This window comes from Oncorhynchus keta, chromosome 34 (assembly GCF_023373465.1).
Source record: "Oncorhynchus keta strain PuntledgeMale-10-30-2019 chromosome 34, Oket_V2, whole genome shotgun sequence".
NCBI classification, from domain to species: domain Eukaryota; kingdom Metazoa; phylum Chordata; class Actinopteri; order Salmoniformes; family Salmonidae; genus Oncorhynchus; species Oncorhynchus keta.
This window is the reverse complement of record NC_068454.1, coordinates 78,256,069-78,280,592: the sequence shown is the minus strand read 5'-3', so window position 1 is coordinate 78,280,592 and position 24,524 is coordinate 78,256,069. Positions and strand designations below refer to the sequence as shown.

The 24,524-nt window shown below is 46.3% G+C and overlaps 3 protein-coding genes and 1 pseudogene across 3 annotated transcripts in view; all 4 read right to left on the bottom strand.

The window, feature by feature from the left end:
• The window catches only part of LOC118379337 (threonine--tRNA ligase, mitochondrial-like), a 21,659-nt pseudogene extending 14,493 nt beyond the window's left edge, over positions 1 to 7,166 (bottom strand).
• Positions 1 to 8,614, bottom strand: part of LOC127906071 (threonine--tRNA ligase, mitochondrial-like) — a 93,556-nt gene extending 84,942 nt beyond the window's left edge. Inside the window, exons 1-2 of the mRNA XM_052495140.1 lie at positions 8,478 to 8,614; positions 8,175 to 8,279 (exon numbers count right to left, since the gene is read on the bottom strand). The gene's annotated coding sequence lies outside the window, so the exon portion shown is untranslated. The remainder of the gene's footprint in view (positions 1 to 8,174; positions 8,280 to 8,477) is intronic.
• Positions 8,558 to 8,938, bottom strand: LOC127915294 (uncharacterized). Its single transcript, XM_052495142.1, has one exon. The coding sequence runs from the start codon at positions 8,936 to 8,938 to the stop codon at positions 8,558 to 8,560; it is 381 nt and encodes a 126-aa protein (XP_052351102.1).
• A 798-nt stretch (positions 8,939 to 9,736) lies between these two features.
• LOC127914908 (regulation of nuclear pre-mRNA domain-containing protein 2-like) lies at positions 9,737 to 24,295 on the bottom strand. Its single transcript, XM_052492680.1, is given in 10 exon segments — positions 9,737 to 10,578; positions 10,794 to 10,973; positions 11,114 to 11,389; positions 12,663 to 12,966; positions 13,072 to 13,247; positions 14,151 to 14,277; positions 14,769 to 14,821; positions 14,958 to 15,115; positions 15,325 to 15,454; positions 24,082 to 24,295. Coding segments are annotated over 10 exon segments (2,433 nt in total). The 5' UTR covers positions 24,269 to 24,295.
• Between the last annotated feature and the right edge of the window lie 229 nt (positions 24,296 to 24,524).

Sequence of the window (24,524 nt, the reverse complement as noted above, 5' to 3'; positions counted from 1 at the left end):
CAAGGTAGTGAGCTTGATGCTCCTTTCCAAATACTGTATCAAGGGTCTGATGCTTGGCTGCCTTTTGACAAATAAAAATAATCTTGCTATTTTGTCCATAATAATCTCATCATTTAGGCTATACCCACACTATGTGCCAGCACACATGCCCAGACCAGAGTGGGAACATTCGCTACATAACTCAACATGGTTTGTGACAAAACCATCAGTAGAAATGAAAATGCGATGGAAACCCATTTTATCCTGTACATTCAATTTTTACATCCAGTGTAGTTTAGAAGTCATGAGAAGAAGACAAGAACTGTATATTCCTTACTGAACTGATATGCAGGCAGGTTGACACACACACACACACACACCTGCAGCATCTTGAAGACCTTGAGGAGACCAGTGTTAGGGAGGAGAGGACCATTGCAGACTCCTATGCTGTCTCCACACCTGACCCACACACGGAACAGGAAGAGATGGACATATCATCCTAGTATACAGTCATTTCTCCTTAAAAACAGACCATGACTGTAGCATTACCATGTGGTGTGTTGTATCAGGCTGTGAGATGTTGAGCAACAAACCTGTAGACTGTGACAGTAGGACCACTCATCTGTTCTTCAATCAACTGGAGTCTCAGAGCATTGTCCTAGATGACAGAACACAGTCAGTTAGTACACGTACACACTAGTGTATCACAGCCACACCCCTTGAATTACAGACATTCCTAGATGACCATTACAGTCAGAGGTTAAAGACAACACATGTAAACAGTCAATTCCACAAGCTGCTACAGGTGGGAGCAAAGCAACACACCTACATTCTAGAATACTGTGAGCCATAACCGTAATGGCATCAAATGTCTCATTCTGTACCAACTTCATACTATCCCTGCGTCATTACACCGACGGACCAAACACTCTAAGCCAAATACATTTAGTGCAGGTAAGGTCCAAAATAGTACTGGTATTGATCCAAATGCCTGTTTCCAACCACAATGGCAATGTCCTAAATGGCACCCTATTCCCTATATAGGGAACTACATAAGAAATAGGATGCCATTGCAGATGCAGCCAATGACAGACAAACAGAGCCAATGACCTCTGACCTGGAAGAGTTCTGTAACTTCCTGCCTGTTCAGCTCCAGTCTGGAGAGAGGAAGCCTCTGGCCAGCGGCCTCCTTACATCTCTCCTCTAGCTCAGCTAGGGACAGGGCACTGGGAGAGAGACCAGGGGTAAGTACTGTTTCTCTGTGTATACAGTGCATTCGGAAAGTATTCTAACCACAACTTTTTCCACATTTTGTTACGTTACAGCCTTATTCTAAAATTGATTCAATAGCCCCCCCCCCTTCAATCTATACACACTACCCATAATGACAAAGCAGAAACAGGTTTAGACATTTTAGCAAATGTATCCAAAAAACCCCACAAAAAAAACAGAACTATCCCATTTACATGATAGCTCCTCCCAGGAGCTCTGTTAGAGAACAAATGCATCCTTCCTTCCCGCCTTCCCTCCTTCCTTCAAAGCAGCTTTTCTATCTTAAAGGAGTGTGGTTAGTGGGGTAAAATGTAATGACTAAGTTGCTTTGGATAAAAGCATCTGCAAAATGGCATATATTATATTACAAAGAGAGGGAAATGTCTTACCTGTTCTCCGGGAGGTGGTCACAGTAGAGGCCGGACTCTGACACGCCCTCTCTGCACACATCCACCCCAAACACCCTCTCTAACACCCACCCCACAACACACGCTCCTGTCCTCCACACCGCCTGGGGGAGAAAGGGAGAAAATGAAAGAGATTAGCGAGAGGGGATAAGATAGAGAAGAGGTCAACCTCTGTCTCCTCTACATGTAACATCTTCTATTGGGTTAGATGAATGAGAATGTCCTTAGTAAGTACCTGTTTGCCCTCTGTGGTGTTGAAGCCTAGCAGCTGTAGTTCACAGTCAGCCTCCAGGGGGCGAAGCAGCTCCCACAGCTCTCCATTCACCCTGCAGACCAGAGCACCTTTCACACTGCAGACAGAGTGTTGGAGGGTTAGAGACAATGTCAATGTTTGCTTACACCTATCCAATTTCACCTAATTCCAATCTGAAAGCAAAGAGATGGGACACCTATGTGTCCCAGGGACTGAGAAAGGCCTGTAGGATTCTGCATGGAGTTACTCAGGCTGCATTTAGACAGGCAGCCCAATTCTGATATTTTTTGACCAATCAGATCAGCTCTGAAAACAACCTGATCTGATGAATCAAAATACCAATTAGTTGGAAAAATAAGAGAATTGGGCTGCCTGTCTAAACACGGCACGTGTTCTGAGGGATAAACTGTGCTTGAATTGGACAGAAGCTCAATGGAGCAGAGTACCAGCACCTCAACATTTCTACTGCTTGAGTTCCTGCACCTTTTATAGAATATTAGCTCAAAAGTATTTCAGTGTTCCTTTACCTAAATATAAAACAGTACCGGCACTCAAAATAAGTATCAGCACCTATTGAATTGAAGTCAAGCACTGGGGATAACCCTTCCCTGACTTTTGGGATTCTGAATAATACATTATAAAAACACACACACAATGTCTGAGAGGCTAACCATGCGTTCTGAGCGATGATTGAGGCGTGGTCACGCCTGTGGTGCCATTCACCGTCCTGCCATCAGCCAATCGGACGCTGAAGGCCTGTTTCGTGGCGCCGCTTGTCCTCTGCTGTCCCTGCCTCTCTCTGAGAGACTCAAAGACCCGCACGCGCTCAGACAAAGCAGAGGATGCCTGTATCTAAAAGGCAGGGGGAAGAAATTAGGAAAGAAGAGAGCACAGGGCCAATATGAACAACAATACAAACAACAGGGATCATACTATTACCATATAATCGTTTTAAATCAAATATTTACACAATATGGCATTCATAACAAAACATATGGTATTATGATCATACATACATTAGTAGTTGCATATTTCAGAGAGAGAAAGGGCCCAATAATAAGCTTAATTGAGAACTGTCCCCTCCCACCAACACTCCTAAAAAAATGTGTAACCTTGTGGTCACACAGAAACAAATAACATGACAGTTTACAGCGCAGTGTTGTTTGGCCGTGAGAACACTCTCAGGGCTATTCATAGATCCATCCAATGGTTTGTCAGAGGACACGCCCACACCTATGTACCTGAGCGGTCATAGGACAATGCCACACCACTGATTTGGAGAAGGCTGGCTACACAAACCCAATGATACTGTACTCAGCAGGCCAGTACAGCTACATTTCATAACAGAAAACGGTTTAATAAGGTTGCACACCTTGCTAAAGCGCCTCTGACAGTGAAGCACTGCCCGAACTGACGGCCGACAGACGGGAAACCGTAACATCACGGTCACGAGCATCCTTAATCCACCGGTTTCACCGAACACTTTCCACAATCATAACATTTCACACTCGTTGTCCCTTACACTGCAAGCGGCCATAATACCGGAAGAATGAAGTAGCTGGTGAAGAAAAGTGATTGGCCAGCAAGGGAAGAGGGCGGAAACTTGACGGTGGCAAGTGCGCGCACGTTGGTGAGCGTCAACAATGAAAGCGCGCTCACCGTTCATTTATACACCTCAGTGGCGCCCACTAATCAGTACTTAACATTCGGATAGATCACTTTCAGGCACACGAGACTAACTTCACAGCATTAATCTAAAACCAACTATCCATGAAAATGACCTGAATCCATTTAACAGGTATGCTCAATTTGGTCAAATTACGCCCAAGATCAAGAGTGGAGCGTTCAAGAAACTCATCCCAATATGAGAAGATCACTGCATCTGTGCAGCGCCTGAAGAGAATTGATCAACGGTGAGGCAACCGGGTTGGTCCCTGTGAGAGCCAGCAAGTAACACACATCCATTCATTGATTGGCCGCATGAAGATGGAGGAACAGAGCAGAGAATATTGTAGCTCAGAGCACCGTTATTAGGCTATTACACGCGCATAGCTCAAAAGTACTCGCCTCTGACGCGGGGCAGAAATTGGGCTACTTTCAACAGACTTCTGGAAGGAATAGTATGAATAGCCTCGTTTACATTGTTTTAATAAATAAAGTAGAATATAAAAGTAGCATATAACTAGGATTAGTTTAAGAAGCCTTGCCACCTCAATTCGTACAGTCAAGACACCAGTAACGAGCGCATGGTGATATGATCAATAGGGTTTCGTTATTTCTTTCCACATAAGGTATATTGGTTCAAAGCTCATATTGGTTGTAGACGTCTTTGTGTATAATAGTTAAGACATAAAACTTGGTCATTTTATTTTACCGATATACACGTAAATATGGTTTCATTTATTCTACATAAATGTAAATAACTTAAGTAAAATATACTTCAAAATAGTTACATAGTGTTGATGTACAAACAAACGTCAATATGATTTTAGAGAAAAGGGGGATTTGCAAGTGACGCAGACTGGCTCCTATAAGAAAAAATATTGAAAGAACGCTTGGGGGCGCTAGAGTAAATTAACTGGGGATTTAGGACCACCTGTAAAGTGTCACTGAAAATACATTGAAATGGTTAGGTCCCTGGGTAGAATGCCCTAGTGGGTGGGACCTTGGATCTTCTCCTCAAATACATTTGAGGAGGGTGAGAAGATAGGACACAAGGAATCACAAAAATACAAATTGAGTTAAAGCCTTAGAAATCAGGCTGCCCTAAAATGCACAGGTTACCCCAAATACTGATTCCAAAATCTCATTAGGGGTAAAACGCCAAAATGATATTAGATCAGTGTCTAGGGTCAATGTCCTTCTCATTGGCTACTACCTGAAATATGGACCATTATGAAGCACAATTAAATACTTATTCACTGTCAATATCTCATACTGTGAACCCCACCACCACACAGATATGAGACGTGTGTACTCTCATAAGGTGAAACCTATTTATGTTTGTATGAAGAGCATCTCAATGGCTCTCATTGCATCCTTTCCTTCATCTACACTGATCTGAATGAAGGAAACCGGTGAAATAAATACTTCTAGCACACTTGCCCCACATTGCTTCCACCTATCTGGTCTTCTCAGAACAGTATATGAAGGTGATGAGAGGAAGCCACTGAGATGTGGTAATATTACAATATGATCTCAACTACCTTTCATTAAATGGGATAGGGATAATACATTTAAAGTACTGTGCAGTGACTGCACTGAATATTGGGTGGGTGGGTTAGACTCAACGCCAGTCCGTCAAGGTGCGTCATACATGCAGTGGACTGGTTTGGGAGGAACTATGGATGTGACAGCAAAGACATGTGGACTAGAGCTCTGTGCAAGGATGTGAACTACACAACCAAGAAAATCAGTGTCAATCAAAAAGGTTAAATGCAGATGGGTATGGTAGATGCTGTTGGTTGGAATCACTGTGTGTGCGCGTGTGTGTATATATATATATATAGAAAACAATAAATGGTAACCCACTTCTGGGTTAGGATCTTCAGACTCAATAATATAACTAAACTCACAATGGGTGTAATAGCATGGCAGTGACTACCTCACTCAACCAGAGGAGGCTGGTGAATGGAGGATAACTCATAATAATGGATGGAATGATATAAAAACACATGGAAAACCAGGTGTTTGATACCACTCAATTTATTCAATTCCAGCCATTACTATGAGCCCGTCCTCCCCATCTGAAGTGCCACCAGCCACCACTGGTCTTAACCGATATGTCACAGTACTGTCTTCATGTCAGTGCTCTGTGGCCTGTTCCCGTCACCAAATCAACCCCTAGTCTCTACTACGCACTTCACGTATATTAAAGGTTTGGATAGGTGCAATACGGTAATAGCTGCACCTTGCCTCTGATTGGCTTACACCTATGTAATCCTCCCAGATCGACAAGTGCCTAAAAGGTAAGGCCAAGGGGTTGATTATGAATTGAATATTCATAAATGCAGAGGCTGTCTTTAAAACAAAAACACATGCAGTAGACTCCATGGAGTGTGGTTTAAACTGTAAAGTCTTCATATGAAGTAAATGCCTGGCTGTATGTCTAAATTGTGACAGTCATAGGTAAACATAGTAAATCCCTGAACTACAGGACGGCTCAGTGGTAGAGAGAGAGAGCAGTAGCATCGGAAAGGATTGGACACTCAAAAGATTCATGATAGAACATCATTGATGATCATAAAAAGAATAGCAATGCATCTAAACATGGAGAACATAACACAACCACCCCTTCATGACTGAATCATTACATAGTTAATGCATACTATACACACACACCATCAGATTCCTCAAATCTTAAGCATTTTCACTCAAAAGTTATTCAAAACAAACATTTCAAACTCAAGAGTACATTGAATGACAATATTTAAACAAACTGTTCAAAGAAAATGATTACATCTCTGACTCCATCCTGGTGGCTCGCTGTCTAACTGAGGTACGAGTTAGAAGGGAAGTCATTAGTCTACTGGACAGCAGGGAAACGTGCACAAACCAACTGGCCTGCGTTAATCTGGTCATTATCAGCAGTGACAGAGAGAAGCATCACATCATACATACAGTCAGAGTGAGAGTAGTAGCTGCTCTGTACCATTGATTCAGAACAGCATCTCTTCCATTCAGAAATGTATAGCAGAACACTTTAAACTGATAAACTAACACTGATGGGAAATTTAGAGGAGCATTTACATAGGTGTCCATTATCTTAAAGAGTAATGAATGTTTGCAGATAATTCACTCATCACTTCTTCATTGGTGTTACTTGGTATTCTACAGTTGTAAATGTACAGCGTCAGAGGAAGGTAAGGAGGAAAAAGAAGAGACTAAATCTAGGAAAGGTAGCGAAGGGAACAGGTCAAAAGTAACAAACAAAAAGGACTTCTGGACTGGACAGAGACAGTGCACTGCACAGGCAAGTATAGATATTTTACATCTGACATGAGGTTACAGCCACAACAAAAATCACAGCAAGAAATCCAAAACAACTCAGAACAAATGAGCAGTTGGGGGAAAAATGACATTGTTTGTGCTGTTATAAGTAATGTTTCAGCATTTCAATTCAGCTTTGAATAAGTAGACCAAAATAACATCTATCATACAGCTGCGACTGGTCTTACCGGTATCCATGACAACTGCTGAGACTGGTCTTACCGGTATCCATGACAACTGCTGCGACTGGTCTTACCGGTATCCATGACAGTGACTATCAAAGAAAGTAGTACCCTCCCCTTGGTTGGGTTGAAACTGGATTTTATTAAAGACAATACAGGGAGCGATGGCCTAGTAGAGAGACAGCGGGTTCATAGTTCAAACTTCTAAAGCACCCGCCTCAACTACTGAGTCTCCGCAACTCATTATCTGTTAAATGCGTCTTTACACTGGACGATTCTTCACTCTCCTCCCCCCTCAGATTGGAGAAATGGAGATGGACAGAGTGGTGTTTTGTTAGAGCAATGAGAAGCACAAACATCGCTGCCTCTGTGTGCAACTACAGCTAAGGCTTCTTCACAATGGCGTCAATCACAAGTTAGCGAATAGCGATGACTCTGCTCTTTACACAAACAACCGAGGTTTAATAGTCGCAACACAGCCAACTCATTCAGTCTATACATTTAAAAGCTGAGAAATATACAGAGGGAAGAGAGACTTAAGCATGAAAACCTCTAGGAGAGAAACAAGGTTATTATTTAGAATACGATGCACTGGGAGCACGTTGGGGTTATGGTGGAGAAACTCCACAACAGCACTGATCATAAAGTCAGCACTCATTTAGATAACCAAATCCTATTGAGAAAAATGGTTGTATTTAGGACACACTCTCAGGGAGCAACTTTGTTCCTCAATCAAACCCCTCCCATCTATCCATCCCATCAGCCACTCCAGCCCATCTATCCCTCCCTCCTCCAGCCCATCCCATCCCTCTAGCCAATCCCATCCATCCCTCCAGCCCATCCCATCTATCCCTCCAGCCCATGCCATCTATCCCTCCAGCCCATCCCATCCCATCTATCCCTCCAGCCCATCCCATCCCATCTATCCCTCCAGCCCATCCCATCTATCCCTCCAGCCCAGCCCATCCCATCTATCCCTCCAGCCCATCCCATCTATCCCACTCTCTCTCTCTCTCTCTCTGAAAATGTTTATATCAGCTTATTCACACAATATCGGAGGTAAGTAGAATTTTAGTGAAATAGAATAACCACCTGTTTCTGTTTCTATTTGATCTGTGCTTGTCGTCTTCCTTCTAGTTCACACCTCCATTACTCCCTCACTGCTTTAGTGAGGGGAAGCAGAGAACATTGTTGCTCCTGGGGATCGGAGGAGGGGAGGGGAGGCAGATTTGGTTTGGTTACCTATTTCATCCATAACACTGTGCATAATTGCTAAGTTGGTACTGTATTGTGGTGAGGTGACGTGCTAGTTTGTGTCAAGGTGCGATCAGCTAAATGTAATAAAACAAATGACTCCACTAGGATTAACATAGTGAGGACAGACTGGGCTCATACCATAAGGGTTCTACACATCTTCTCCCCGTGTTGGGTAGCTAGGTGTGTGGGTTGCTTTTCATTCAGCATGGGTTAACATTTCAATAGCGTGGGGGAAAGAAAGGTCTCTTGGGGGGGTAGAAGGGACCTCCTCGGCCCCCGCCGAATGGAGGGCCAGGACGCTTGCCCCCGCGGAACATGGGTGGCTCTCGGTTTAGGTGTGGGTGGACAGGGGGGCCGCGAGGGTGGAGTAGAGGTCTCTGAGGGGTGGAATTGATGGGGGGGGGGGTTGGGGGAGGATAGGCGCAGGAGGGATGGCGAGGGACGGTGTGGATGGTTGGGGTTGGGGTGTCGGGGCTGGGCAGGCGGGCTAGCTGGAGGGTGCTGGAGCGGAGGAGCTTGGGGGCGAGGAAGCAGGGGGTCGCCTGAGGGAGAGGGAGGGGTGGAGGAGGAGGGGGGTGGAGGAGGGAGGTTGATGCCATCCTTGACACGGCCCAATAAGGGAGGCGGGGCACCGGGGGTGCCGGGGCGGTGGAGAGGGGGTGCGTGGCGGGGAGTGAAATGCTCTTTGACTGTGCCGGGACGAGGCATCTTAGGGGGCTCCCCTAACAGAGAGGACATGAGGGGAGTGGGACCACCTTTACCCCCCCTGGGTCCCCCTCCCATCCCCCCTCGGTCTCCTACGTCTGGGCGGACCTGGGGAGGGAGGGGAAGTTGGCGGTCAATGGGGACTAGAACCCCGCCTACCATGACTGCCGAGGGGGAGGAAGTTGCGCGGAGGTGGAGGGAGCTGGGGCATGGGAGGGGTGGAGGGCGTGGGATGGGTGGAGGAGGGGAGTTGAAGAAGGGAGGAGGGGGTGATGGTGGAGGTGTGAGGGGAGGGGACCCTGGGGGTTCTCCCCATGGTAGGGGGCATCTGAAACTGGGGTGGGGGGCCGTGCGGATGAGGGTGGGGAGGGTGATTAGAATGAGGAGGAAGGTGGTGGTGTGAGGTCGGGGGAGGCATGGGGGTGAAGTCATGTTGTCAGAGCCGCCCTGAGGGGAAGGTGAAGGGGCTGGGTATCCAGGTACCCTTCCTCATCATACCACATCCCTCCACCTGGCCTCCCCCTTCTCCACCCCGCGACGCAGCCCTTGTCCAATCACGCGGATACTTTCCACCGTCTGGATGCGCTCTCCGGTTGGCTGGCGGTTTGAGAAGCCCCCAGTGATTGGAAAGGTGCTCCCTCTGTGCAAGGCGACACCAGCGTCTCGATACGGTGGTACTGCCCCCCTCCCCGTCAGATGAGCCCCCACCATCCTCTCCTCTCCCTCTTTCCCTTTTCATCCCTCGTTCCACTCATTCCTCCCTCCTCTGACCCGCTGCTGGTCTTACGAGAACCTATGGATGCTCTCCTCTCTCCTTCAACTGATCTGTTGTTCCCGTGACTGTTCTGTCCATCCTTCTTCACCTTGCTGCTTCCCAGTGATGAAGAGCTAATCTTCCTCTTCGAATCTTCCTCCTTCAGCTTGGCGGCCTTCTTCCCCGCTCCGTAGCCTTGGAAACGAGAAGAGGAAGAGAGGAAGTCCACGTCGCTGCTGCTTCCTGTTGGGGTGATGACGGCGTCCCAAGGGTCACTGCGGTAGGCCGTGGGTGAAAGATCATGACCTATGGATGAGCCTAAGCTCTTGGGGTCACTGTTGAGGCCAAGGGGGTCGGAGGAGACACCCCCTGGTGTGTCCATGATTTCGTCCTGGGTGGGGGTGCCCCCGCTCTCATCCCTGACGGGGGTCCCGTCTACCCCGTCTCCCCCCAGCAGAGGGCTCCCATCCCCCAGGCCCAGACTGAACCCTGGGTTCCCCTGGAGGAAACGATTGATCTTAGACTCTAGGCTGGGAGGAGAGACAGAGCGGCTAGGGAGAGAGGGAGGAGGAGGAGGGGAGGCCTCTCGGTTTTTCTCCCAATCCCTGGCTCCTCTGCTCCTCTCAGGTGTGTCTCGTTTGAGACTGTTGGTCAGGGGGGGTTTGGTGTTGCTAGGTGTGGTGGGTGTGGGGGGGCCCTTGGCTGCTGAGGAGTCTGGGGAGGCATGGGAGGAGGGGGCAGAGGAGGAGGAGCTACCAGACCTCAGCAGAGAGGACAGACCTGAGGAGAGAGAAGAGAAGATGGAGAGAAACAAAGATATGGGGAGAGAGAGAGAGAGAGAAAGTGGGGTGGGTGGAGATTACACCAGCAGATACACAAGTTATTCAACATGAAAAGTGCCCCCCAAAACAATTTCAACAGAAGCCTTGCATTTCCCATCTCAAAGTCGGTCTATAAATCTGCCTGTCTGGTTTACTATCTTATGTGTGTCTCACTCTGTGTTTGGGTCTTTGACAGGGCGTTGAGGATGCCTTCAGGGGTGACGTTCACTCTGGACAGGATGCTGGCCAGGGCTGGGCTAGGAGGGGTGGGGCCAACTGGGGTTTTGGAGGAAGATGATTGGCCAGAGGGGGTGGTGGGAGTTCCAGGGGAGGGGCGAGACACAGGGCTGGCTGCTGAGAGAGACAGAGACACACAGAGAGAGAAAAGAGAGGGAGAGAACAATGTTATGTAAACATGTTATAACATTTCTGTACCAGTGTGTCACAGAATCCATATATTAACTCTGCTTATCTTGCCAAGTATAGACACACACCTGTGTTCTTCATGGCTGATGTGATACTGCTCAGTATGGAGCTGATCTTGCCCAGGTCCACATTGGCCAGGTTCATTCCCAGAGGAGCGGTCAGACCGCTAGGACCGCTCACACCCGCGCCGTAGGGGTGCTGGGGTCACTGGCGTGGGGGTAGACGAGGCTGCCTTTTGAGAGGGGATTCAGTGGAGGTTCGAATGAGTGTGACAGGGGCGGGTTTCGCTGCGGTCTTGGAGCTGGTCACCTTGGAAACGGTGGCTGATGACGACTGCTTCTCTGCTGATGGAAACAAGGGGTTAGCGTGTTTATTTTGAAAAGGGGTTAACGTGTTTATTTTGACAAGGGGTGAGCGTGTTTATTTTGAAAAGGGGTGAGCGTGTTTATTTTGAAAAGGGGTTAACGTGTTTATTTTGACAAGGGGTTAACGTGTTTATTTTGAAAAGGGGTTAGCGTGTTTATTTTGAAAAGGGGTTAACGTGTTTATTTTGAAAAGGGGTTAACGTGTTTATTTTGAAAAGGGGTTAACGTGTTTATTTTGACAAGGGGTTAGCGTGTTTATTTTGACAAGGGGTTAGCGTGTTTATTTTGAAAAGGGGTTATGTTTATTTTGACAAGGGGTTAGCGTGTTTATTTTGACAAGGGGTTAGCGTGTTTATTTTGAAAAGGGGTGAGCGTGTTTATTTTGAAAAGGGGTTAACGTGTTTATTTTGAAAAGGGGTTAACGTGTTTATTTTGACAAGGGGTTAGCGTGTTTATTTTGACAAGGGGTTAGCGTGTTTATTTTGAAAAGGGGTTAACGTGTTTATTTTGACAAGGGGTTAGCGTGTTTATTTTGAAAAGGGGTTAACGTGTTTATTTTGACACGGGGTTAACGTGTTTATTTTGACAAGGGGTTAGCGTGTTTATTTTGAAAAGGGGTTAACGTGTTTATTTTGAAAAGGGGTTAACGTGTTTATTTTGACAAGGGGTTAGCGTGTTTATTTTGACACGGGGTTAGCGTGTTTATTTTGACAAGGGGTTAGCGTGTTTATTTTGAAAAGGGGTGAGCGTGTTTATTTTGAAAAGGGGTTAGCGTGTTTATTTTGAAAAGGGGTTAACGTGTTTATTTTGACAAGGGGTTAGCGTGTTTATTTTGACAAGGGGTTAGCGTGTTTATTTTGAAAAGGGGTGAGCGTGTTTATTTTGAAAAGGGGTTAGCGTGTTTATTTTGAAAAGGGGTTAACGTGTTTATTTTGAAAAGGGGTTAACGTGTTTATTTTGAAAAGGGGTTAGCGTGTTTATTTTGAAAAGGGGTTAACGTGTTTATTTTGAAAAGGGGTTAACGTGTTTATTTTGAAAAGGGGTTAGCGTGTTTATTTTGAAAAGGGGTGAGCGTGTTTATTTTGAAAAGGGGTTAGCGTGTTTATTTTGACAAGGGGTTAGCGTGTTTATTTTGACAAGGGGTTAACGTGTTTATTTTGACATGGGGTTAGCGTGTTTATTTTGACAAGGGGTTAGCGTGTTTATTTTGACAAGGTTTAGTCTCATTGAGAATTCCCTACTGCCATCTCACCTGTGTTGGCTGTCTCCATGTCCTCCTCAGACAGATCCATGTCCTCCACATCTCTGTTGTCCCCCTCTCTCACAACCCCCATGTCCCTCTCGTCCATGGCACTCCCATCCAGGTCCGGGTCAAAGCCCAGCCTACCCCCTCGGCCTCCTCCCAGCCCCAGGAAGGGGGAGTCAGAGCCGGTGGGTGAGGGAGCGTCCTCAGAGGGGGAGGGGATGGGAGAGTCCTCAGGACCGGGAAGGGAGGACTTGAGGGCATCCAGTTTACGTTTGAGGTTGACCACGCGGTTGGCAAAGGTTTTGTAGGCCTTGAAAATTAGAACCATAGAATTAGATGTATAAGATTTTGATTAGATTATTTATTTGATAGATGATTATCAGATTGATCGCGTGAATGATTGGTTGATACTCACGCTGGCCACGATCTTAACTTCCTTGTATTGCATCTCATAGAAGACGTCTGCATTTCCTAGAGCCTCCAGCAGAGGGGGCCCTACAGGCATCTGGTTCTCCAGGAAACTGACAAACTCCTGCAGCTTCTGACTGCCCTCTTCAAAGTCCTTGGCAAACTTGTTCCCTCCGGCCTTGTCTGGGGTAGAGATGGACGGAGGACAAGCGTAAAATAAGTCATTTAAACAAGAGTACATAGAAGCCAGCCACACCAATATGTCGGATATAACACCGCAAAGCTGGCGACCGAAGTAAGCGTGCATGTACCCGGCCGCCACAAGAAGTAGCTAGAGCGCGATGGGACAAGGATATCCCAGCCGGCCAAACCCTCCCCTAACCCAGACGACGCTGGGCCAATTGTGCACCGCATCATGGGTCTCTCGGTCGCAGCCGGGCTACGACACGACCCGGGATCGAACCCGGATCTGTAGTGATGCCTCTACCACTGATCAGTCTCTTAGACCGCCGCACCACTCAGGAGGGCTACTCTGATTGCTTTGCTTTACAACGTGCTTAATATTAGGAAAGTTGAGAAATAAATATAGGAGGCCTAGACTATAGAAAGATGATGGGATTCTCCTCTTTTTATTAGAGGCCATCAAAACTATGTTGTTTTCTCACGCAATTGAATAGCATAGCCTATAGAAATGTTGTGCAACATGGGCTTATAGGAACATGTACTTTATTCTATGCATCAACCAGCTATGAGCTGACTCTCGTTACACAACAGGTGATCCTATTCCCCTCAAACTCTTAACGCCAGGGCTCTCATGAAGTGTTCCATTTGATTTTACATTGCATTGATGTCAGAGTGATTTGAGGGTCAATAGAGCGCTGAGTACCAGGCCATTAGCAAGTTTGGTAGGCTACTACTGACTATAGGGGACATCAGGGCGCAGTTTTGGAGACGCCTAGTTATTCAACGGTCACGTGGAATTTGACTGCAGTCATGATGACTCGTGACTGCCGGTGTGGCGGTAATACGGTCACCTTAACAGCCCTAGGCATGAATCCTGACCTTAATCCTGTTTTGACCACTGACCTTTGAGTCTCTTGAGGGCCTCCGTGCTGCAGACGTCCACTCTGAGAGCTGTCAGCTGGGTCTCCCTCAGCTCCTCCTCCTCCACCACCCGTTTGAAGCCTGTCAGCTGCTCGATGAACGACTGGGGCTGGAGATCGAGGGGGAAGGAAAGAGGGAGGGCGTGGGGAAGGAGGGAAAGAGTATTATTTGTTTGCAACTCCATCAAGGGCCAATCATCAGTTGAAACAATAAAGCATCATCCCCGCCACTGTTTGGGTAAAAAGCTGAGGGATAGGGCTGAAGAAAAGTACCCACTCAAAATCATAGACAGAGCTATGGATACAAGGACTGACCATCCATGATATCAACATTATCGTTTTAACCATGTTTGGAGGCTATATAGTGTACGTTTACATTTGTTGTTTACAAATATTGGAGTAAAACAAGCTTATATTTGGGGTTCTGATGGGGTGTGACAGTTGAACTAAGCTCATGAGGCATTTATAAAAGTTAAATTCTTCAAGAATCAATGGGTACAAATCATTCATTTATCAAAACCAAAAATGTATGTAGTAACTGCAGATTACCTCTTTAAAGGGTAAAATCAATTTAGCAGAGGGCAGAAAAAAATACACTTACTATGAAATCAGCCACAATCTTGGACTTCAGGGCAGCTTTGGGGTTGACTGGGGCTACAGGACAAAACCACAACACAACACACTGACTGACCTGTTGACTCATACAGACCCAGAGGTTACAGAAATAGAGAGAGACGGCAAAAGGAAAAGATGGTGAGGAGAGAAAGAAATAGGAGCATAGGAGACTGACCTGGCGGAGGAGGAGTCTCTTTAGCCTTCTCTTTCTCCCTCTCTCTCTCCTTCTTGGCCAGGTTGGCTTTGAGCTGAGTGATGAGTTCCTCAGGATAGACATTTCTCTCCTCCCATATAGTGAAGATCCGCTCCACTGACTTACGCACCTTCGGGTCTCTGGCAAGACAGCAGGTCAAAGGGCAAGAGGTTAGAAGGGCATAGATTCAGTCAGCAAGAGATTGGTGGTCAATTTAATCATGGGCTAATCCTAATTTCCACCTAAATCAGATGTTTACTTAGTCTCCCCATTGACAATTAAAACGTGCCTCAAATGGAAGTTAGGATGTGCCTCACAATATTCATATAATCCAGCGCAGTTCACTCACTTGACCATTAGTGCAGCGTTGGGGAGCACCTCAGCGAAGGCTGAGCGGTAGACGATGGCGTTCTTTCTCTTGCAGTTCTGTATTACATCATTGGCAAGATAGAACAGATTCAGGCGGTGGTTGGTGTCCGCTGATGGAGAGAAGGAGGAGAGGAAGACAGGGAAGAAGAAGAATAGGTAGAGGAGGCAGAGGGTTAGTGGGTCTTCAGAAGCCTGATGTTTAACCACATCAAAAACCTTGACCAGCCTGAGCGTAGACCACCCTAGTCCTGTGGATGACCTGCCTAAACCTAGACCGCCCTCGCCCAGTGGATGACCAGCCTATACCACCCTCGCCCAGTGGATGACCAGCCTAAACCTAGACCGCCCCGTGAATGACCAGCCTAAACCTAGACCTCCCAGTGGATGACCAGCCTAAACCTAGACCGCACAGTGGATGACCAGCCTAAACCTAGACCGCCCAGTGGATGACCAACCTAAACCTAGACCGCACAGTGGATGACCAGCCTAAACCTAGACCGCCCAGTGGATGACCAGCCTAAACTTAGACCGCCCAGTGGATGACCAGCCTAAACCTAGACCGCCCAGTGGATGACCAGCCTAAACCTAGACCGCACAGTGGATGACCAGCCTAAACCTAGACCGCCCAGTGGATGACCAACCTAAACCTAGACCGCACAGTGGATGACCAGCCTAAACCTAGACCGCCCAGTGGATGACCAGCCTAAACCTAGACCGCCCAGTGGATGACCAGCCTAAACTTAGACCGCCCAGTGGATGACCAGCCTATACCACCCTCGCCCAGTGGATAACCAGCCTAAAACTAGACCGCCCTGTGGATGACCAGCCTAAACCTAGACCGCCCAGCCTAAACCACCCTCGCCCAGTGGATGACCAGCCTAAAACTAGACCGCCCAGCCTAAACCACCCTCGCCCAGTGGATGACCAGCCTATACCTAGACCGCCCTGTGGATGACCAGCCTAAACCTAGACCGCCCAGTGGATGACCAGCCTATACCACCCTCGCCCAGTGGATGACCAGCCTAAACCTAGACCGCCCTGTGGATGACCAGCCTAAACCTAGACCGCCCCGTGGATGACCAGCCTAAACCTAGACCGCCCCGTGGATGACCAGCCTAAACCTAGACCGCCCTGTGGATGACCAGCCTAAACCTAGACCGCCCAGTGGATGACCAGCCTAAACCTAGACCACCCAATGGATGACCAGCCTAAACCTAGACCGCCCAGTGGATGACCAGCCTAAACCTAGACCGCCCAATGGATGACCAGCCTAAACCTAGACCGCCCAGTGGATGACCAGCCTAAACCTAGACCGCCCAATGGATGACCAGCCTAAACCTAGACCACCCAATGGATGACCAGCCTAAACCTAGACCGCCCAGTGGATGACCAGCCTAAACCTAGACCGCCCAATGGATGACCAGCCTAAACCTAGACCGCCCAGTGGATGACCAGCCTAAACCTAGACCGCCCAGTGGATGACCAGCCTAAACCTAGACCGCCCAGTGGATGACCAGCCTAAACCTAGACCGCCCAGTGGATGACCAGCCTAAACCTAGACCGCCCTGTGGATGACCAGCCTAAACCTAGACTGCCCTGTGGACGACCAGCCTAAACCTAGACTGCCCAGTGGATGACCAGCCTAAACCTAGACCGCCCAGTGGATGACCAGCCTAAACCTAGACCGCCCTGTGGAAGACCAGCCTAAACCTAGACCGCCCAGTGGATGACCAGCCTAAACCTAGACCGCCCAGTGGATGACCAGCCTAAACCTAGACCGCCCAGTGGATGACCAGCCTAAACCTAGACCGCCCAGTGGATGACCAGCCTAAACCTAGACCGCCCAGTGGATGACCAGCCTAAACCTAGACCGCCCAGTGGATGACCAGCCTAAACCTAGACCGCCCAGTGGATGACCAGCCTAAACCTAGACCGCCCAGTGGATGACCAGCCTAAACCTAGACCGCCCAGTGGATGACCAGCCTAAACCTAGACCGCCCAGTGGATGACCAGCCTAAACCTAGACTGCCCTGTGGAAGACCAGCCTAAACCTAGACTGCCCAGTGGATGACCAGCCTAAACCTAGACTGCCCAGTGGATGACCAGCCTAAACCTAGACTGCCCTGTGGAAGACCAGCCTAAACCTAGACCGCCCAGTGGATGACCAGCCTAAACCTAGACTGCCCTGTGGAAGACCAGCCTAAACCTAGACCGCCCAGTGGATGACCAGCCTAAACCTAGACTGCCCTGTGGAAGACCTAGTAGCTCATGCATTTGCTAATCAATTCTGGAAATATAGCAAAACCAACCAGTGTCGATGGGAAACTTCACTGAAATGATAAACAATGCAGTGCTTTTACTAAGTGACAGACAGATGTCATGACAAGCTGATATTAACTTTTCTATCTAATGCATAATTAACGCACAGACAAAACATCATTACTGCAGCGCACAACTTCTCCAACTGAAGCCCTGTGTTACAGGCAAGGCTAAGACATGGAAACCAAATAGGCTTGTCATGCAGGTAAATGGAGTCCAACGTAAATGAAGCCTGGTTGTTGGGGGAAAACACACAGCTTGAACAGCAATATAAAGACTCTAACGTCTCCCTCCCTGAATATATGAAGATCCAGTTGAACATGTTCAAAGATGCAGCATGCAACACGGTAGTCACAATGTCAATAATAATGTTCAGCACCGCCACCGATTCATTCATGACACATTGTTTTCAGCAGACAGCGTTGTCACACTCCGACACAAGACAACGTTCATGACATTCACCTAATTTTAAAAAATGTAAATGACTCCATACAATCAAAAGCCTGCACACTCAGAGTTAAGGTATTTCAAAGTGACAGCTGATAGAGTAGGGAAAACAGATACAAATCAAACCCAGATCAGGTTCTGATGCAGACAAGACTAGAAACGGTATGTACGAGTCCCACAATATCAATTAGGGTCATTGAAGCCTTATTGATAAACTGAAAGTGATATTAGCCTACGCCCTACAGCCTCAGCATCTTGTGCAGGACAGCTGTGATGACTAGTGTAAACCAACTAAGTAGGGTATATCTTAGTAAATGGTAACAAAATAAACAGATGCATTACCACTTTGTAACATAAAATAACAATACAGAAGCCTTTCATACATCTCAGTTGAGTCCAAGTGGGGAAAGGTTGTCAAGTCAAAGGAGAGAGAAACGTCCCCCTGACTCCGCATGGGAAGATGCCTTCAGGGAGGACGAGTTGGAAAGTATTCAACCAGGTGAGGAAGAGATGAAGACTAGGCACAGAACAGTAAACAACCAGCTCTATGCTGTCTACAGCACGCAAACCAAACAGTGTGGGCTCCTGAGGGGCGCAGCAGTCTAAGGCACTGCATCTCCGTGCAAGAGGCATCACTACCTTCCCTGGTTCGAATCCAGGCTGTATCACATTCGGCCGTGATTGGGAGTCCCATAGGGCAGCACACCATTGGCCCAGCGTGGTTCGGGTTTGGCCGGGGTAGGCAGTCATTGTAAATAAGAACGTGTTAACTGACTTGCCTAGCACTGTGGATTGAATCGAGCCCCAAGATATCCAATGAATGTAACAATGAGTTCTAATTTCATATCCTAAGTTCATTACATGAAACGACTCTTCTTCGAAAAGATCCTGGAGTCAAAAAATAGAACTTGCTGAAGTCTAGGCCTAACTAAGTCTAGGCCTAACTAAGTCTGAGTGGTGGGGAAGGGGAAACAGTTCAAATATCAAATAAACAATCGCTTTCAATCGCAACAGGGTCTCAGCTTCCTTCCCTGGCCTAAGCTATATTGCAAATCTTCAGTTGAGAATATTGCAGAATGATTATGGACTAGGACATGTGATTGGGTGTAAATGTGGGGCCTTGGATGGAACACCTGTTGCACACACAGGAGTGTGACTGAGCATCACTGTTCTACTACAGCCGACACCGTAGTCTAGGTGGACACAGACCAACGAACACAGACACACTCAGGGCCACGTCTGGGGGTTTAAAGTTTCAACCTACAAAGCCATAGTGATGGGGGGGATATTTATAGTTACATATCAGGATATTCTTTTTGATTATATTTCTTACCGTTTTGACAATGTGGCAATATTATTTTGGGCTAGTTGGCTGCACCTGCAACAAAACTCCAGTATTTTTCCATAGCTTGCTCTCAATCATTTTAAATAGGGAACCAATTGTTTTCAGCACTTATTTCCATGACTGATCAAAACTTTCTCATGGTCCTCTCGTGCCTCTGCAGCGGACATATGGTGAGCAATATCTTTGGAACATCAAAACGCAATAAAATCTTAGTATCAAAATCACAATACGCATAGTATCGGCGCCAAAGTATGCCGATAATATGGTATTGTGAGGTACCTGGCAATTTGGCCAGGCAGACTGCGATGCCACGTGAACCATCAGATAGCAATCATGGGCAAATGATGCATGTCTACAGGCATTACAACAGCATTAGGCTTAGTGTACCTCTAAGAGGGACAGCCCATTTGCAGAAATTGGTTCCTCCTGACCCAACACAGAACTCCCTGACCTAGTACAAGCCAGCCAGGACCAGATATTTTGGGTACCTAATTAGCACGCTTTAAGCCTTCCAAACCAAACCGCGATGAACTCAAGTTGTAGTGGTAAAATATGTACCACTACCTGCACCAGCTCAGGTACAGTAGGATTCATTTTGCAAGTGGAAAAAAGGTATGTGTTCAGAAACAGAACATCACATAGGCCCCTACTGCTGTAAACAATATACATTTATGTGTTTTCTCAATCTCATAGCAGAAACACATGACCGAGATTAACCAACAGTTAGTTATTTCCAGTTGGTCATGCAACACATAACAGTATTTTCTCTGGAATATTGTTTTTGCATTGGGGGGAGACCCAATAAGATAGTTAAAATGATTAACTATTATTTTAACATATTTGACCATGCATATCGCGTATGCATGGTCCATATTATCAGGTATGCTATTAGCATTATCACCTGTAGCCCAACGGATGCAGCATAGAGGCTATAAATAAATAGGCTGAAGCATGGGGTTGCTTATCTGCATTTACCCTATTGGGCTGATCATTAGCTAGATCCCAAATGTGATCTTTTAACTAGTTAGCATCCTATTAGTAAAACGTATGTCTCAAAAAATGTGCATAAATAGTGAATATAATGTAGCCCTGCCTACCGGTTAGGGTAACTTGGGGTATTCCGCCACCCGGGGTAACGCAAACCCCCTGCCTCTACTTCTCACCGAAACCACTTCATGTCACACCCCCACACTTTCCCTTGTTGCCACTGCTCTTCCTCAACTAAAATTTGTTTCAGCACATTTTGTTTTGTCACCCCAAAAACAAGCGGAAGAGTGGTGTTTCACCCCAAGGTACCTTGCAATGGACTGTTACATTTAGCCCCACTCTCCCCGATACACTCACAGCAAATTACGGTGATAATGTGCTGAACCATGATGCTGCTAAAAACCTCTGTGGTGCAGTTGGCACATATTCAGGAGTTAAGAAATAAATCAAGTAGAAATGGAAAGCTGACAACACCCTCTTTTTAACAAAGGCCATTAAAACTGCTTTTCCCTGCGATCGCAAGAATTGTAGTGCATCCATTTGTCAGATTGCAGGTTTCCCTCCCTATAGCACTCATAACATGAATGAATCTCAAGAGGGAAATATATTAACTATTCTACTATGCAGTTATCTGATTTGTCTAGCATTACATTTTGTTTGCAGGGGAAAAATAAATGTTGACTGGACTGTTCTAGCATTAAAGTGTGCCTCGACAGAAATATTTATGTTTCATATTTTTGGGGCGTGACGGCAATGATCTTGCCGTGGCGCAGCGCCACAGTTAAATGAGTGCAGTGGAAACACTGCATTACAACACAACCCTAGGAACGGAACCGTTAACACGGACATCCAACATACCGGGAAAATTAAAACATTTGAGTTGAAAGTTTAACCTGGACAACGAAGCCTACAACTCACCAACTTTATCTTTGGTTGACTGAGTTCAAAAGCTAGTTTGAATGTTTGAGGACATCATAGATAAAGCACAGCACCATAGACAACAGATATACATGTGGTTGAGCCAATGACAGGGACAGAGAGAGATGGGAACACATACAACCGTGCAAATGTTTAGTCTACTGCAGTGCAATTCATTTTTAATTAAAGAAAACTGCTCAGGGAAATGAAAGCATTGAAAACCAGCTAAACCTTTATAGCTGGAAACAAGGAAAGTGGACAACATCCGTTTCCATAAACAACAAAACACTGGCATATCTATTTCAATGACATATCACACCACGCACTTCATTAAATAACCCCTCAAAAACACAATGAATGACAGTCAAAGTTTAGGTGTAGGCCTACTCTAGCTAGCTAAGAATTTAACCCTAGTGTTTGACAAATATAGATAGCTATGCCAAACACTGGAGTTAAAATCTTAGCTAGGCCTACCCAGGGGCATTGTGAGAGGGTGGCTCTAGCCACCCCTGAAATATGATTGGCCACCCTTAGTGTCCCACCATTCTCATTGGGTCAGAGCGCTGTCAATCTGGCTCAGATTGGAGTTAGGACTGTGGGTTTGTTCTGGCGGGAAGGCTGTTTGATTGGCTGGCTGGCTTTTTTTGGACGACAGAGAGTTGATGAAAGCAGTGCAGAGGTGGAACATTGCTAGGTAACTGCTGTTTGACAGCAAACTCAACTAGTTTCCCAGTGTATAGCCAGTGTAGCTGTTTATTGCTGTAGACTACGGCATGTGTTTGTTCTAGAATGTTATGCATGTCCCTTATTGACTGAGGTGAATGAAGCTATAGCAGCCAAAGTGATAATGGCTGGAGTTATTTTTGCCATTCCCCAAATGGCATTTTAGAGCTTTTAAATTGTATTGAAACATGCATCTTAAACTTTAAAAAATGTATTGGATGGGGGAGTTACCACTGGACATGGTGGTAGTATCTAACTTGAATACGGATCAATATGGATCACTTCAAATGTATTTATTTTAATACATTTGGGCAGATACAAATGAACAGTTGAAACAGCAGAGGTGGCAACAAGTCTCAGAGTGGGAGGGCACATATGTTCCACTGGGCCTGGAGTTCTTCCTGGTCTGATAACCTAACCAGGTAAAACACCAGACGTTATGACAGTGATTAATCAGTTGTAAAAGGTTTTATATGGACTATACTGGGACCAATTTTTCTAATCAGGTCAGAAAACTCCTGGCCCTGGGGAGGATGAAAACCCTGTCAGACTGCAGCAACCTTGTACTTGTTCATATGAATTATGTTTTAAAACACAGACGGAGACCACTATGAATGGACAATAGAACTCCGGGCTGAGGTTGCTTTATACAGGTTTGTATCATGTAGACCTATGCAACTGTAGATGGTAATAAAAACTAACTCTTATGTAATCACTATTGCGTTGACCAATTATTTCCAGTTAATCACTTTGGATTGAAAAAGTCTAGGTAGCCGAGCCAGCCCAAGTATGAATACAAATCCAACTTGATCACATGTTCTCCTAATGCAAAGAAATTAGCCATAAATACATAACAGCTTAGTTTACCCTGGTCAGGGGGATAGGGCGCATAGAAGGCTGTGTGTCGTTAGTAGCCCACAGATTATCAGACTGAGAAATCGTCTCGTTTTTACATACAGCATACCAGATCGCTAATGTTTAGGTGTAGGATGCTGCAAAAATTCGCAGCCTCTTTAAGAGGTTAAGAGTTTTTGCTTGTGTCTGTCGGGGCTGATGTGCTATCACATTTACTAAATAAATAGACCTACGCAGGAAAGTGCTGAGCGCTTTGCGCCTTGTGCACGGCCTGTGATCTCCCTAATCTGATTGGTCAAGACACACACAGAACATGCAGCGATCCGATGTGCAGGACAGCAACTGTGTGAGAGTTGACGAATCATGAGGAAAATATGCCCCCCCCAAAAAAAAGGTACTTTGTTCCTCTCTTGAATGCTTTTGTCGATATTATGTATTAAATTAACCCAGCTAGCCACCCGTTTGCCGGCGGGTCTGACACAGTTATGCAATACAATGCGTCGTATTTTTAAGCCAATTTAACGCTTTTTGTTATACAATTTGCTAATTTCCCATGGCCACACGACTGGTGTTGCCCCCCTCTTTGCTACCCCGTTAAAACAACAATACAATCGAACCTGGGCCTAACCCAGATTTCTTCCTAAAGGCCGGTTTTTCAGCCCACTTACTTACCCAGCAACATGTATCACCTGTGCTCTGTCAACACTACCCCCATTTTAACTCTAGTTCAAACACATTTGATAGTTTGGCTAGCTAGCTAATTACCTGGCTCCTCTATCCTCTGCAGTTCTGCAAAAACATAGCGCGTGCGATGCGCACAAAACAGGCGCAAAGTCGAACCATATGTGTAGACAGGTCAGGTTCGAGCAAACTAAATTGATCACACGTCGCTAGCTAACGTTAATATACATAACGATATGTTGAACTGCAGCTACTGGTAGGCACTAACTACCTTACTATAACTAGTTGGTTACATTAGTTTGCAAGGCAGCTAACTATAAGTACACATCTTATGTTAGCTTTGCATGAACTTTATGGAGTCAACATTAAGTCGGTAACACATTAGGAAGATAATTGATTTGCTAACGTGTATAGTAGCAGGGAAGTAAGCTAACGAATGACAAGCTAACGTTAGCTACTCACATTTCTTGAGCCACTTCATCCAGTACCGAACGATAAGGCTGTGATACTTTTTATTTTCAATGCACCAGGTCGACAGTCCCTGTATAGACTCCATAGTGTTGGATACTCCTTGGAATCTGCGGTCCAGGGTGGCCTCCAAAGCGCCGCGGCCACCATGGCCGCTAACAGCTCCAGAACCCGCCGCCATTTTTCCAGTCCTCTCTGGTACTGCAGACACGGACACCGCAATGAGTCATGAAGGTAGCAAAAGTGTGACAGACAGGCGAGAGGAGACACGCCCCCTACAGATCTAGGGTCAGATTCTGAAAACTGGCAACTCCAACAGTTTGACCAATATTTACAACCCGAAAGGGACCTGCCTGTATGTTTAAAGTTGGTTGCATCCAATCGCAAGCATTATAAAATGTCACCTCTCACTGTTACAAATCCAATGCAGCAGCTGA

Coding starts and splice junctions, on each gene's coding strand:
- LOC127915294 (XM_052495142.1), bottom strand. CDS start 8,938: ATGGCATCAACCTCCCTCCTCCACCCCCCTCCTCCTCCACCCCTCCCT.